A 13,092-nucleotide genomic window follows, 5' to 3' on the forward strand; every position below is an offset into this window, starting at 1 on the left:
ACCCGATGGTGCCAAAACCTGAAGTAGAATCGCGCACGCACTGGAATGGAAGAAATTAATTGTTAATTAAGCACAGCTGGAGGGGGGCGCATCTGCACTAACCTGGGTGCAGATGCTCGGCTGAAATGAAGACGAAAAGTACTGCTTCAACTTCTTTAAGAGCAAGTTTAAAAACATAAATCCAAATAGATGTCGTTAATTCGTCCCAGAACGGTTAAGAAACTTAAGACTGGGATTTCCACGCACCGCAACTCTGGTAAAAAAAAAAAAAAATCAATCAATCAATAAATACAAATAAATAATACTAATAATAAAAAGTATAAAAGTCCAAATGATGTTCTTCATCGCATAATGTCCGAGGTCAAGCTTTTTATACCAAGTACCACTTCCAAAAAATACTTAGCGTAGTGGGCCCAGGTGTTTGCTTAATATAAGAAGATGGGGAGGGGGGGGGGGATACTTAAGTAGTGATTCAATTAAAAGCTACGGAAGCGTATTGCATTCACTTGGATTAAAAAATAATAAGAATAATAAGAATTTTTTTGGAGGGCTTTGTTTTTTTGGAATATTTTTCTGACTAATTATTTTTCTCACCTTTTCCGTTTCATCACTATTTTTTTCCCCCTGTTTTTCTGACAAATTTTTTTCTAATGACTAATAACAATACCATCTATGTGACTCAAAGACGGGAATATCTTATATCAATATAAAACTTGACCAAACTAAATAAGCCGGTCACGTTGCTTACTACGGAGTCCGCAAAGAGTCACTTGCGGTTCGCAGGTGCTCGCGTGAGTTCCATGTGTCCCGATGACGCGGGAAAACATTAGCCAGGAAAGCAGAAAAAAATAGTCAGGAAACAGAGGGGGGAATTAGACGTAAAAAGTGAGACAAATAATGAGACAGAAAAACAAAATAAATACTCAGAAATATTCCCAAAAACAAAGCCCTCAAAAAAATGACTCAGAAAAACAGTTGTTGTTGGGGTTTTTTCAATCCAAGTGAATGCAATACGCTTCTGTCAAAAGGTTAGCACAAAACATTTAAAAGAAAACAGTTCTTAAAGATGAAATGCAAATGTATTGAACTATTAAAGACAACTGAACTGTACTTAGGTAGTGTTTCTTTTGCATACCACTAGAGGGAGCTCGATTACCCCTCGTGGTACCCTTACCAGACTTTGCAAATCATTGGCCAAAGTCATTTGTAACTTACTGTTACATTAGCAATACAAAATAGCAATGTACTTGCTAAAATACATGTTTTTTTTTTTGTTTTGTTTTTTATTCTATTTTTTTTTTTCATCGGCCAACCTGTTCCAGCATGTTCACGCCAGAGGTCCACTCCCTTTGACTCCTCGCGCACATAAACGCGTACATGAATGATGCGGCAGCAGTCCAATCACGTACTGGAAGTATCCGACTATATATTTTCTTTCAACACATATGTGCAATAAAAACAATGAAAGACATCAAATGATTGGGGAATTTATACTAACGTAGTAAAACACAAGAGGAAATAAATAGGTAGATAATCAAACGTCACTTCCATGGACATTGTGCTGCTCCTTGTGGTGTGTGCACCGTATCCACCTAGGGGGCAGTATAATGCAGACATACAGCTAGAAATGAAGGAGACGGTCGCAATTGCTTAGTAAGACGCAGTAATATTAGTTGTTCTTGGCAGAGGATCAAGGATATAAGCCTGCGAGTACTTTCATAGTATCTGTCTGCATGTGTTGCTCCATTGTTGGTGTTCAAATATCCGTTGATTAAAGGGTACTCATTTCTGGAGGGTTTCTCCTTACGTACGCTGGTTGACTTTAAGGCAAAGCTGTGTGGTTGTTTTAAATCCACAGTGTTGTGAGGAATTCTCTTTGTTTGATGTTTGGTTTGACAGTAAACCTGGAGTGGGCGTGGCAATTGACAAGCAATTCAAAAGTGAATTCAAAAGTTTCCATAAGACTCTCTGTCCCACAATGGGACCCCACCCAAAGTAGAGTTAAACCCGCTACCAGGAACCGGCGAAGATCCAAAGACACTTTAAAGCTTCGGCTCATGAATAATTTGCTGCTACAATAATGACACCCGCAGGCTTGACGACTCGTGTGATGAACACGTTCGAATGCGATTTCATCCTCGCGGTAAACCAAAGACGGGCGGCCTCTCTGCAACACTCTCGTCCGCGGCCGCACAGTCGCGAATATGCCAAAATGTCCATCGCTGATGTGTTTCAGTGAGTTCTGTTCAGACCGATTCTGCGTGGCGCCTCAAACGCCTTTGAAACGGTTATTTTTCTCGTTATTGAAACACTCGGAACCGTGCGGCTGACAGGCTAACCGCTAGCTTAGCATGTCTGTAATCGACACATCCAGCGCGAATTTCGAGTTAGGAGCTGTCACTGGGTCCAATTTGAGTTAGCGTCACGTACGCCGGCGGCCGCTTGAGTGAAGTGGGGTAAAAAAATCCAAATTGCCACAACGGTGGCATGTGGGCAAGGAGAGACACAGTCAGTTCCCAATGCACCTTTCGCCGTTTCTTCAACGGGACAAACAGTCAAACAAATAACACGCGACTACAATGAAGTTTGATTGTTCCGGAACAATGTTCATTTGCAAGAAAGAAATGCGGCATATTTTCATTTTCAAGTCCTATATTTCCAAGAATAACGTCACATAATTTGGAGGGGTGAGCATGTGTCTTTTTGAGAAAAACAGTCCTATTTTCAAGAAAAAAAAAACCCCGACATATTTGATGAAAAAAATGTTTTGGGGTGAATTAAGTCAAATTAGGTGGTTGTCCTTTTCTTTTTTGCTTCCACGTGAAACCTAATGAGTTTTATTCGGTGGTATGCGAATATTATATACATGAATCCTTTAAGAGACTAAGGGCTAATGGATATTTTTCCGGACAGGATTATCCTGGTTACCTTATCGCCGAGTGATATTCTTCCAGCCTCTCAAAACAATGACGACAGAGGACGCCCCGTTCATAGAGACGTAAAAACTTCTCAGTTGCGTGAACACCTGGGCCGGGGGCGGCGCCAAGCGCGTGAGGAGTTTTCCATCTGCGTGTGTGTGTCGAGGGAGCGTTTATTGTCCAGAGTGCAAACTTTCCGACTTTGTCCGTCCGACGCTGCAGCTACGCGCCGCCGGACGATTCTCAACAAGTATTGGCGTGGTGATTCCCAATGAGCTGCAGTGAGAGCGACGCTGTCGTCGATAAGCTTTCTGATAAGCTTCGATCTGATCTGATCAAATGAAGGCAATTCCACCAACGTCCGAACATAATTAGTCATTTAGTCAGAAATCTGACAACCCTGCGTCAATAAAGTTGGGGTTTTTATTGAACAAAAGCAAATCAAGGTTTGTTTTTTTCCGGAACAAAAGGCATATTTGGTATAAAAAATAAAAAAAAATATTTTTGCTTTAACCCTAAAAAAAAAAAAAAATTTTTTTTTTTTTTTAGGGTTAAAGCACCTCATCCATCAATGAAAGGCGTCATTTTACCAGAATACTTTGACTTTAATATTATATTACAATTTTCCTATTTCTTCTGGGAAAATGGTCATCTTTTTCACGGTTCCGACTTTTCATGCCAACAAGCTACATCCTGCTCTAATAAAGAGTTCACTTTCTTTTCTGGAAAAAAATACCACTTGACTCCCATATTATTACAACTTGGTTTTTTTCTCAAAAATAGTAAGCTTTTTTTTTCGGTGTCGACAAGAGTTGTGTTTACCGGAGAAGAAAGTACAAAACCCATCCGATTGTGGTCCTCAATGAGCCTTTTGTTGGTGTCTTTGCCGCCCCCTCGCGCAGACTGAAACTTTGAGCCGCGATTCTGTTTTGTCATCTTTTCAAAGTTTGTGTGATGGCAATCAAGAAAGAAAGAAAGAAAGGAAGAAGGAAGAAGGAAGCATCTGGTCCCCACACGCAGTGTCGAAAGCAGGCAGGCAAAAGAGAACGAAAGTCAGAAAGAGTCAAATACCCCCCATGGGGAATGCACTTTTTAAATGCGACCCCCCCCCCCCCCCCCCCCCAAAAAGGATGCACGACTTACTCTTGCACCCTAAACAGATCACTAATGGATCATAAACACATTTGTGCACATTCTTCCGTAGGTGTAAGTGTCACGTAATGAACCGTGACCAATGACTGATTGGACCAGGGTTCCTCCAGCACCAAGCTCCACATAAGTAGGCGCCGTCCATTTTCTTGCTCTTATCCAGCGTCGGGTCGCTGAAAAAGGGCATGCCTCGGCAGACGGAGTTCAAAGCTCACCGGCAACAAATCGGAAAAGGGTGAGCAAACCTGTGTGTGTATATTTGCTCGTTTCCGCTCGATTCGATCGGAAGATGACAACGCCAGCGTGTGAGGATCAATGGTGTTTGAAATACCCGCATTTTGGTTTTAGGAGAGCTCGCCGGACCTGTGCCGTAGGGAAGGCCGGCCTCGTGACAGACCACATCCTATCTCTGAGCCAGGAGACAAGAGCAATACAAATCATTCACCTTGAACAACGCTTAACAATAAACCCGTAACTGGTAACCCTCTTTTACAAAGTAATGTTAGGCATGCTGGGTATTTCAGCTTCGCCTCCAATGAGGAAGTTGACTCAGGGCATCCCAGCATTTGTAAATACGGTATTGTAGCGAATTACATGTTTTATCGTTTATGTCCGGGTTTGTTTTTCCTCGGCGTGCAATCGTAGTTGTATGCGTGCTCTACTTGTTGTGCATTATTTTCTCGCATCCTAAGTTAGTGTTCGGCTTCGTGACTCCGCTGATTGTTTCGCATCGTGTCACACTCGGCAAGAAGAGTATGTCGCTGGCGTCTGACCCCCTTCGTCGGGGTGAAATAAATTGCCCGTGACGGAATGTCACCGGCTGCTTAAAAAAAAATTAAATGATACGTTTGTAAGAATGCCACTTAAGACGTTTGTTTTTCATTTTTAATGCTACCACGGCCATGCGGGGTTTTTTTTTTTCCTTTTCTCCATAAACTTTGACTACACCTTGGAAAGATGGTGTGTTTACAAAGTCTCGCTTCGGGGGTCCTACCAAGCAGCCCCCCCCCCTCCCTACCACAAATCACTTCAGCAATAACCTTTAAGCCAGAGAGGCGCAGCACTCCTAAAACGTCTGGAGCCGGTTACATTTTCCTCACGGGGCAATTTTACGTGGAGATTAAAGATCCTCACTCGCAGGAAGTTTCATCTGAAAGGTAATGACTTTCATTACTTTTATGAGATTTCACCGGATGAGGAGGCTCAACTAAACCCTAACCTGGAACGTCGGCCATTAGTAGTCGATAGATTGGTGTCAATGATGCATTCGTAAACATATACACCGCTGCCTTCAGATAAGAGTTGAATTTGTTCCACGAGCAGGCTTCGCATTCCAAACTCAAAACATCGTTCCACATCGAAATGAATGGAAATGCCATTAATGCGTTACAGCCTTGCCAAAAATGTCATGTCTTTTTTTTTTGGAATGCAAAAGGATAGCACTGTGTAATATTGTACTTTATAAAAACAAAATACAGTAATGACATGATCGGAAAGAATGTACAGAATCCAACAGTTTTTGCCCCATTTTTGCTTCAATTCAACGGATAGGGTGCTGCTCCTTCCGGTGTGCGTGTCTTGGCCACCTGGGGGCAGTGTACACTATACATGGAGACATTCGCTCCTCAGTGAGCCGCAGTCATTTTAATCCTTATTCGCAGGGGATCAAGAATATATTCCTGTAAGTATAGTTTTTGCTAGCAGATGTTTGTTTGAAGGCTTACAACACCGCCACGCGGCTACTATTCATTAGCTGGCCTAAGGCAATTTTTCATCGTTTGTTAGCATTAAGCTAAACAGACCTCACCAAAGCCAAGCTACAGTACGTGTTTGTTTGAAATACGTGTCATGCTCTTTGTTGAATATTGAGTTCGACAGTAAACATCAAAAGCTTGAAGTCTCTTTTTTGAAGAATTGTTCACCGTCTGCCAAACTGCAGTTGTGTTGAGTTCAGCGTTCGTATCTCAAATGTTTGCTCGCGAGTCAAAGCCAAACTGTGGAAAAACTCGAAAGTCGGGTCAAGGCACCACTGAACGTATCCATCTACAGTACCTACGTGTCGTTTTCCAAATCGAGCTTTATATTGTAAGTGGTTGATGCCTCAACAGTCTTCTGAAATAAAAATACCACTGAATACAATCCGGCCCACCCCGCAATTCGAATGACATGCCGCGGGGCAACCCTTCCCATCACATTTCAAGGCCGTGTCGTGTGATACCGATACCGCGGGAAATCTGTCGCAGGATGTCACAAATAAGATTCCCGTCAATGTGGCGCAGATGGAACCGAGCTCGGCTATCGATGTCGGGCGGGCGGCCGATTTGTCAAATTTCCGGGCCGCTGGAGTCGATAGAGAGGTCGAGATGAAACGGGAGCGAAATTGGCAAATGAGGAAACATTTGGGATGTGATTTGGAGGCTGGACACATTGCACGTGACGCTCCAGCGATGATTTGATTGCAATTCAATTGAGCTGCTCTTTAAAAATCAAGAAAGAAAGAACTCAAGCCCTTCGAGTTCTCTCTCAAGATGGATTTCTTTGAGGTTTTTTATTTTTTGGGGGGGGGGGGATGATGATGCTGTCCATTGATTTACACAGTAACAGCGGCTTTGGAACAGTACGTTGAAAATCCAACCAAATCCAAACAATTGAGTCTTACTGCAATGCTTGCTTTTTCAAAATGTTCACGTATGAGGCAGCTCGTCGTGGGCGGAGAAACTCCGTACGGTGTAAACGAACGCTTCATGAAACTCCAAAGACCAGAATAAGTACGTACCAGCTATTAACGAGTACATTTCCCGTAAAATGTCCCATTTCAAGTGTAAGCATTGATCTTATTTCGATTCACCATGAGTGACATGTTGCCTCGTGTTTCATTTCTCCACGCTCGGGCCTTATCCCGTCGCAATTAAGCGTGTTTATTTCACATTTCTAAAATTACACCCGCGTAATTGAGCTTTGCTTAATGCTTCACAATCACTAATTTGTCTCGCAAGGTGTCCCCGGGCAGAGAAAGAAAGAATGAACGAGAGATGCGCAGACGTGGTTTTTACCCCCGAAGTTCAAGCGAGTTTTCTGTTCTCTCCGAATGGGCAATTAGTTCGTTATAGCCACAACAATTTGGACCTCAGTCGACATGATCCAGCCAAGCCGAGTTAAGTGAGGACAGATGAGAGAGAGAGAGAGAGAGAGCCTCCAGGGAATATAGGCTGCTACTTCATGTTTTTAAACTCGCCACTGCTGAGGTCTCAAGTGTAGAAAAGATGCTTGGAATGCTGACTCGGGAAAATATTCTTTTTGTGAAAGAGGAGGGGCGAGATACACAGCATCCATTTGTGCTGACTTTCACAGTTGTTGTTGTTGTTGTTGTTGTTGTTGTTCTTGTCGTTGATTGACAGTTAACAATGTCAAATTGTTCCTCAAAGTATTACTGGTATGATATGATGGCAACTGTTTGGAAAACAAAAAAATCATTCACTGTACGTTATTTCCTATGGCAACCAAATTTTGAAATGAGAACAACATTCAATCAAAGCAATCAATGTACTTCAACAAGCCTTGGAGTTTTATTATGCATTATAATGTTCAATATTTCAGACTAAGTCAGATCTCTGCCCCAGTCCTGGCAGGATCGCTCACGTGACTGAGGTCCAAGTTGACTTAGTGGATTAATACTGCCCTCTTACGGTTGTCTGCTGACATTGCATTGCGGTTACATATTACTCTATATATATTTTTTTTTTATGGTTTTAATATGCAGTATTGCTCGACAAATAGGTACATATTTTTAAATATCCCCCAAAAATTATTCCACTCATTATAACTCCTCATATCATACAAATGTTGAATGTACAGCTACTCATTACTTTCATAGACAGTACATTATATCTATTATGCTTTATCACTTTTCATGTTTATTGATAATATTACACTCGAGATTTGTATCTTGAAAAAGGTTTAAAAAACTGCATTGATACAAGACAAAAAGTGAAAAACAATTTTGAAAAAAAATATTACAAAAGAATCACATGGAGGTGTATATATTTTGCTCATAATTCCTCAACAGGAAATGTTTGTTATTTGAATGTTTAAATATGTTTGTGGTGAAACTAAACTTTATATTAAACTTTAAAATGATTTATATATCAATTACTTTAATATGCATCTATACTTGCTGTCTACCCTGTTATTTTTTTTCTAGTTATGCAAATATTTAATTCATAGTTTACTGCCTTCATATACAAACGGCAATTCCAATGAAGTTGGGACGTTGTGTTAAACATAAATCAAAACAGAATACAATGATTTGCAAATCATGCTCAACCTATATTGAACTGAAGACACTACAAAGACAAGATAGCTATAATGTTCAATCTGATCAACTTGATTGTTTTGAGCAAATAATCATGAACTTGGAATTTGATGGCTGCAGCACGTTCCCAAAAAGCTGGGACAGGCAGGCTCATGTTTAGCACCACTGTGTTACATCACCTTTTCTTTCAACAACATTCGATAAACGTTTGGGAATTGTTGAAGCTTTGTAGGTGGAATTCTTTCCCACTCTTGCTCGATGTACAGCTTCAGCCGTTCAACAGTCCGGGGTCTCCGTCGTCGTATTTGACGCTTCATAATGCGCCACACAGTTTCAATGGCAGACAGGTCTGGACTGCAGGCAGGCCAGTCTAGTACCCGCACCGTTTTACTACGAAGCCACGCTGTTGTAACACGTGCAGAATGTGGTTTGGCATTGTCTTGCTGAAATAAGCAGGGGCGTCCGTGAAAATGACATTGCTTGGATGGCAGCACATGTTTCTCCAAAACCTGTAGGCACCTTTCAGCATTAATGGTGCCTTCACAGATGTGTAAGTTACCCATGCCATTGGCACTAACACAGCCCCGTACCATCACAGATGCCGGGTTTTGAACTTTGCGTCCGTAACAGTCCGGATGGTTCTTTTCCTCTTTGGCCCGGAGGACACACGTTGTCCACAATTTCCATAAACAATTTGAAATGTGGACTCGTCGGACCACCGAACACTTTTCCACTTTGCATGAGTCCATCTTAGATGAGCTCGAGCCCAGAGAAGCCGGCGGCTTTTCTGGGTGTTGTTGATAAATGGCTTTTGCTTTGCATAGTAGAGTTTCAAGTTGCACTTACGGATGTAGCGCCGAGCTGTAGTTACTGACATTGGTTTTCTGAAATGTTCCTGAGCCCACGTGGTGATATCCTGTACACATTGATGTCGGTTTTTGATGCAGCGCCGCCTGAGGGATCGAAGGTCACCGGCATTCAATGTTGGTTTTTGAACCTTATGATGATATTATGGACCGTAGATGACGCAATCCCTCCATTCCTTGCAATTGTACGCTGAGGAACATTGTCCTTGAACTGTTGGACTGTTTTCTCACGCACTTGTTCACAACTAGGTGACCCTCGCCCCATCTTTGTTTGTGACTGACTGAGCAATTCAGAGAGGCTCCTTTTCTACCCAATCACGGCGCCCACCTGTTCCCAATGAGCCTGTTCACCCGTGGGATGTTCCAAACAGGCATTCCTCAACTTTCGCAGTCTTTTTTGCCACCTGTCCCAGCTTTTATGGAACGTGTTGCAGCCAAAAAATTCCAAGTTCATGATTATTTGCTAAAAACAATCAAGATTAATCAGTTTGAACATGAACTATCTTGTCTTTGTAGTGTATTCAATGAAATATAGGTTGAACATGATTTGCTAATCATTGGAGTCTGTTTTTCTTTCTGTTTAACACAAGGCCCCAACTTCATTGGAGTTGGGGTTGGAAATAAAGGCAGTCAACTATCTATCCATATTTGCTTGTATGTATGCACTGTTTATGCACTTGTTTCTTGATAGCATTACATTGTTGTCAGGTTTTGTCAAGATTTGCCCCATTTTTGTACATTATTGTCAAATTGTTGCACGTTTTAAGTTTGTAACCCAAATTTGTACCAAAGTCTGACCACTATCACAAACGTACGCTAAGGAACGCAGCAGGAAGATCATTTCGACAATTTTGCTCCTCTCCGATTAGCACCACTCGGATGTTTTTAAAAAGTGGCAAAATACTTTTTTCAACTCTTTATTTGAAAACAACAATGACAACATTAAAAGGTATTCTTCTGAAACAAAAGGCAAAAACTTCAATGTCAAGTAGAAATTTAAAAACAAAAAAGAGAAAGAGCTTTTCACCGCAACAAACTGTGTGAGCTTATTACAAAGTCAGTTTTCAAAATGTCTGGCACCGCCTATTAAAGTATGTAATGTTGATATGGGGTACACGGAAACATTAGAAATAAAGCCTTCCAGATTGCATTTAAACAAATATTTTCAGAAAATGAAAGGATAATTTAAGAAGGTTATGTATTTGTAAATACATCATCTCGATGTGTTTCTGTTTTGGGAGTGAAATGATTCGACGATGATTATTCACGTGTGTATTATACGAAGAAAACGTCCTTGGGAAAGGACTTGCTTGAGGTCTGTTCACGTCCAGCTCGCAAGCAGGCAACAAAACATTACGTAGCATAGCAAGTTAGTGCTAGCACTAACGGTCGTATGTCAACGTGCCGGCGTAATGTCGGCTCATGCTCTCAAGTTTCAGTGTGTGAAGTCAGGCAATTACAATAAAGTAATTGAATTACAGTAAGTTATGTCTGTCATGTTGTAATGTTGTTTTGAACTGTCTGATTAGAATGCATGACCTAACTCCAGAATACTTTGGAAGATACTCAGTACACAAGTACATACAGTACATGAACCAGTCATTTAAATAGACACACTGCTCCATCTGGTGATCGAATTGGTGATCGGTTATTGCTTTTTTTTTTAATTCGCTGATCTGTGATCAGCGATCCTCATCGTGTAAAGCCTAGTGGTCAGCTTGGATATGTTGTATGATGTGTTTTCTCCCTCTTTGTGTACATTCACACAACTTTTGTTGTGATTTATGGCGAGACCGACCGAAATACACTATCCATTCATTGACTTCTTCGGCCGTCCTTCGTCTTCATTTGCTGCGTTTTGGTTGTCCCCGATGCAAGTGTGTTTGTTGAAGCCGTTCTTAAAGTGAAATTGTTTATGACACACGCTGCACTGGAAGGGTTTCTCCCCGGTGTGAGTTCTCATGTGCATCGCGATGTACCACTTCGTTGTGAAACCTTTAGCACAAACGGGACACGAGAAGCGTTCCCTGCTCGAGTGGGACCTCATGTGTCTTTTCAAAATGTAATTTAAACTGAATCTTTTGTCGCAAAATGAGCACACGAAAGGTTTCTCTCCGGTGTGTTTCGCCATGTGTCTCTTTAAACGGGCCATCGTCGCGAACGTTTTGCCGCATTCGGAGCAGTCGAACTTTTGCTTGCCGGAGTTCTTGTCGGTGTGTCGCCGATTTTTGTGCGATATGAGCAGCCCTCTGGTCTGGAAACTTTCCATACAAAGGGCGCAGGTAAAAACCTTCTCTGTTTGTTGGTGTACTTTCATGTGTCTCTTCATATTACCGTTGGAGGAGAATCTTTTACGACAAAACGAGCAGCGTAAAGATTTGTCTCTTCCGGAATCAGAGTCGTCGTCCATCTCTGAAAGCGGAGCGAAGCTGCTGTCCGGGTCCGAGTGCCGTCGCTCATCGTGAGCTTCGTCGGGCAACGTGACGTCAGCCTCCTCCTCTCCCCCCGCTGGCCATTGGGGTTGCTGTCCATCCTGACTGCTCCACACATCCTCCTCTTCCTTTTTAATGTGGGGGGGCTCCGCTGCTGGCTTGTCGTCCACCAACACCTGCCGCGTGTCTGCACCAGGCATGGACAGCAAAACATCATTAAAAACCCGCATCCTCATTCGGTACATTCCAGTCAAAGTGAACTTCCATGAAAACAAAATAACCTAATTAAATACACGTCAGTGATGCTTTTACAACTACGGTACTACGGTTCATTTTGTTATGTCTTTAAACACACTTGAAATAATACTAACATTTAAACACGCAATATATTGTGAGAGAAAAAGGGATACAAATATTTTACAAACATTATTTTTGATGCAACAACAAACACGGGGATTGCGAAAACTGAAGCGCAATATAGCCGGCCGGGGTTTACTGTATTTTCAAAATCAAGTGAGTTGGATGCAAAAAAAAAAGACATGTAAATGGGCGACATCCTGAACTTTGTATATTACATCAAATCCATATTCCCCACTGGAATGAATTGCAACGTTAGACCGTTTGTCCCATTTAAGAAAGCGGACTGTGGCTCTCCTTGCCCACAGAAGCTTCAGCTTGCAACACGGCGCAAAAAAGACAAGAAAAACAACTTAGCGACAGCTTGTACCCCAAATTACACAAACAAATTGTTAGATGATGATAAGAGTGGAAACAAGCGAACCAACCTTCCTGCTGTATGCCAACGTGAGACTTCAAAACGGCGTCGAGTAGTTGGCCTTGTCGCTCTTTCTCCTCCTTTGTTCGACTGAGTTCCTCCTCGTACTCCATTATGGTTCTTTCAAAAAGTTGATAAATTTCCTCCACGGCCAAGTTCAGTCGCTGCTTCATTAATTCTCTGAGCATTGTGACTTTACACATTTTGCCACGAGCGACGTGTTTGTTGCTATCTTGAACGTCTCCCTCTCAGTTTGCCGCTAGCAAGCTAAGCTAACGTGAGCGCCTCTCAACTAGTTGGCTTAAGACGAGTTTTAGCTCAACAAGTTGACCTTCTGCCACACGTCAGGAGTGTGTGATGGTCGAAAAACAAAGACAACGAAAGAAAACAAGTGATTTAATCCGAGTCCAGCGCGCGGTGGTTCGCTCAGCAAACAGTTGGCGACTTCCGGACTTCTTCTTCTTCTGTCGCTCCTCAAAGGCGGTTGGCAAACAACGCCTCACCTGCATTATCCATTATCGCCTCCTACTGGTAGAGCTGGACAGCTACAGTCGCTAGATAGCCTGACTGACTATTTAAAAAATATATATTGTATTGTATTTAAAAAAAAAAAAAAAAAAGGGAAATTCCCTTGTGGATA

At 42.0% G+C, this 13,092-nt stretch overlaps 1 protein-coding gene across 1 annotated transcript; it reads right to left on the reverse strand.

Moving 5' to 3' along the window:
• Positions 1-7,728: 7,728 nt before the first annotated feature.
• On the reverse strand, positions 7,729-12,942 carry LOC133481233 (zinc finger protein 432-like). The gene is made up of 2 exons (XM_061780348.1): positions 12,463-12,942; positions 7,729-11,864 (listed from the first exon to the last, which is right to left on the reverse strand). Exons 1-2 carry the CDS (start codon positions 12,653-12,655, stop codon positions 11,053-11,055), a joined length of 1,005 nt encoding a protein of 334 aa, XP_061636332.1. The 5' UTR covers positions 12,656-12,942; the 3' UTR covers positions 7,729-11,052.
• Positions 12,943-13,092: the final 150 nt, after the last annotated feature.

The sequence above is a fragment of the Phyllopteryx taeniolatus genome, chromosome 7 (assembly GCF_024500385.1).
Source record: "Phyllopteryx taeniolatus isolate TA_2022b chromosome 7, UOR_Ptae_1.2, whole genome shotgun sequence".
Taxonomy (NCBI): Eukaryota; Metazoa; Chordata; class Actinopteri; order Syngnathiformes; family Syngnathidae; genus Phyllopteryx; species Phyllopteryx taeniolatus.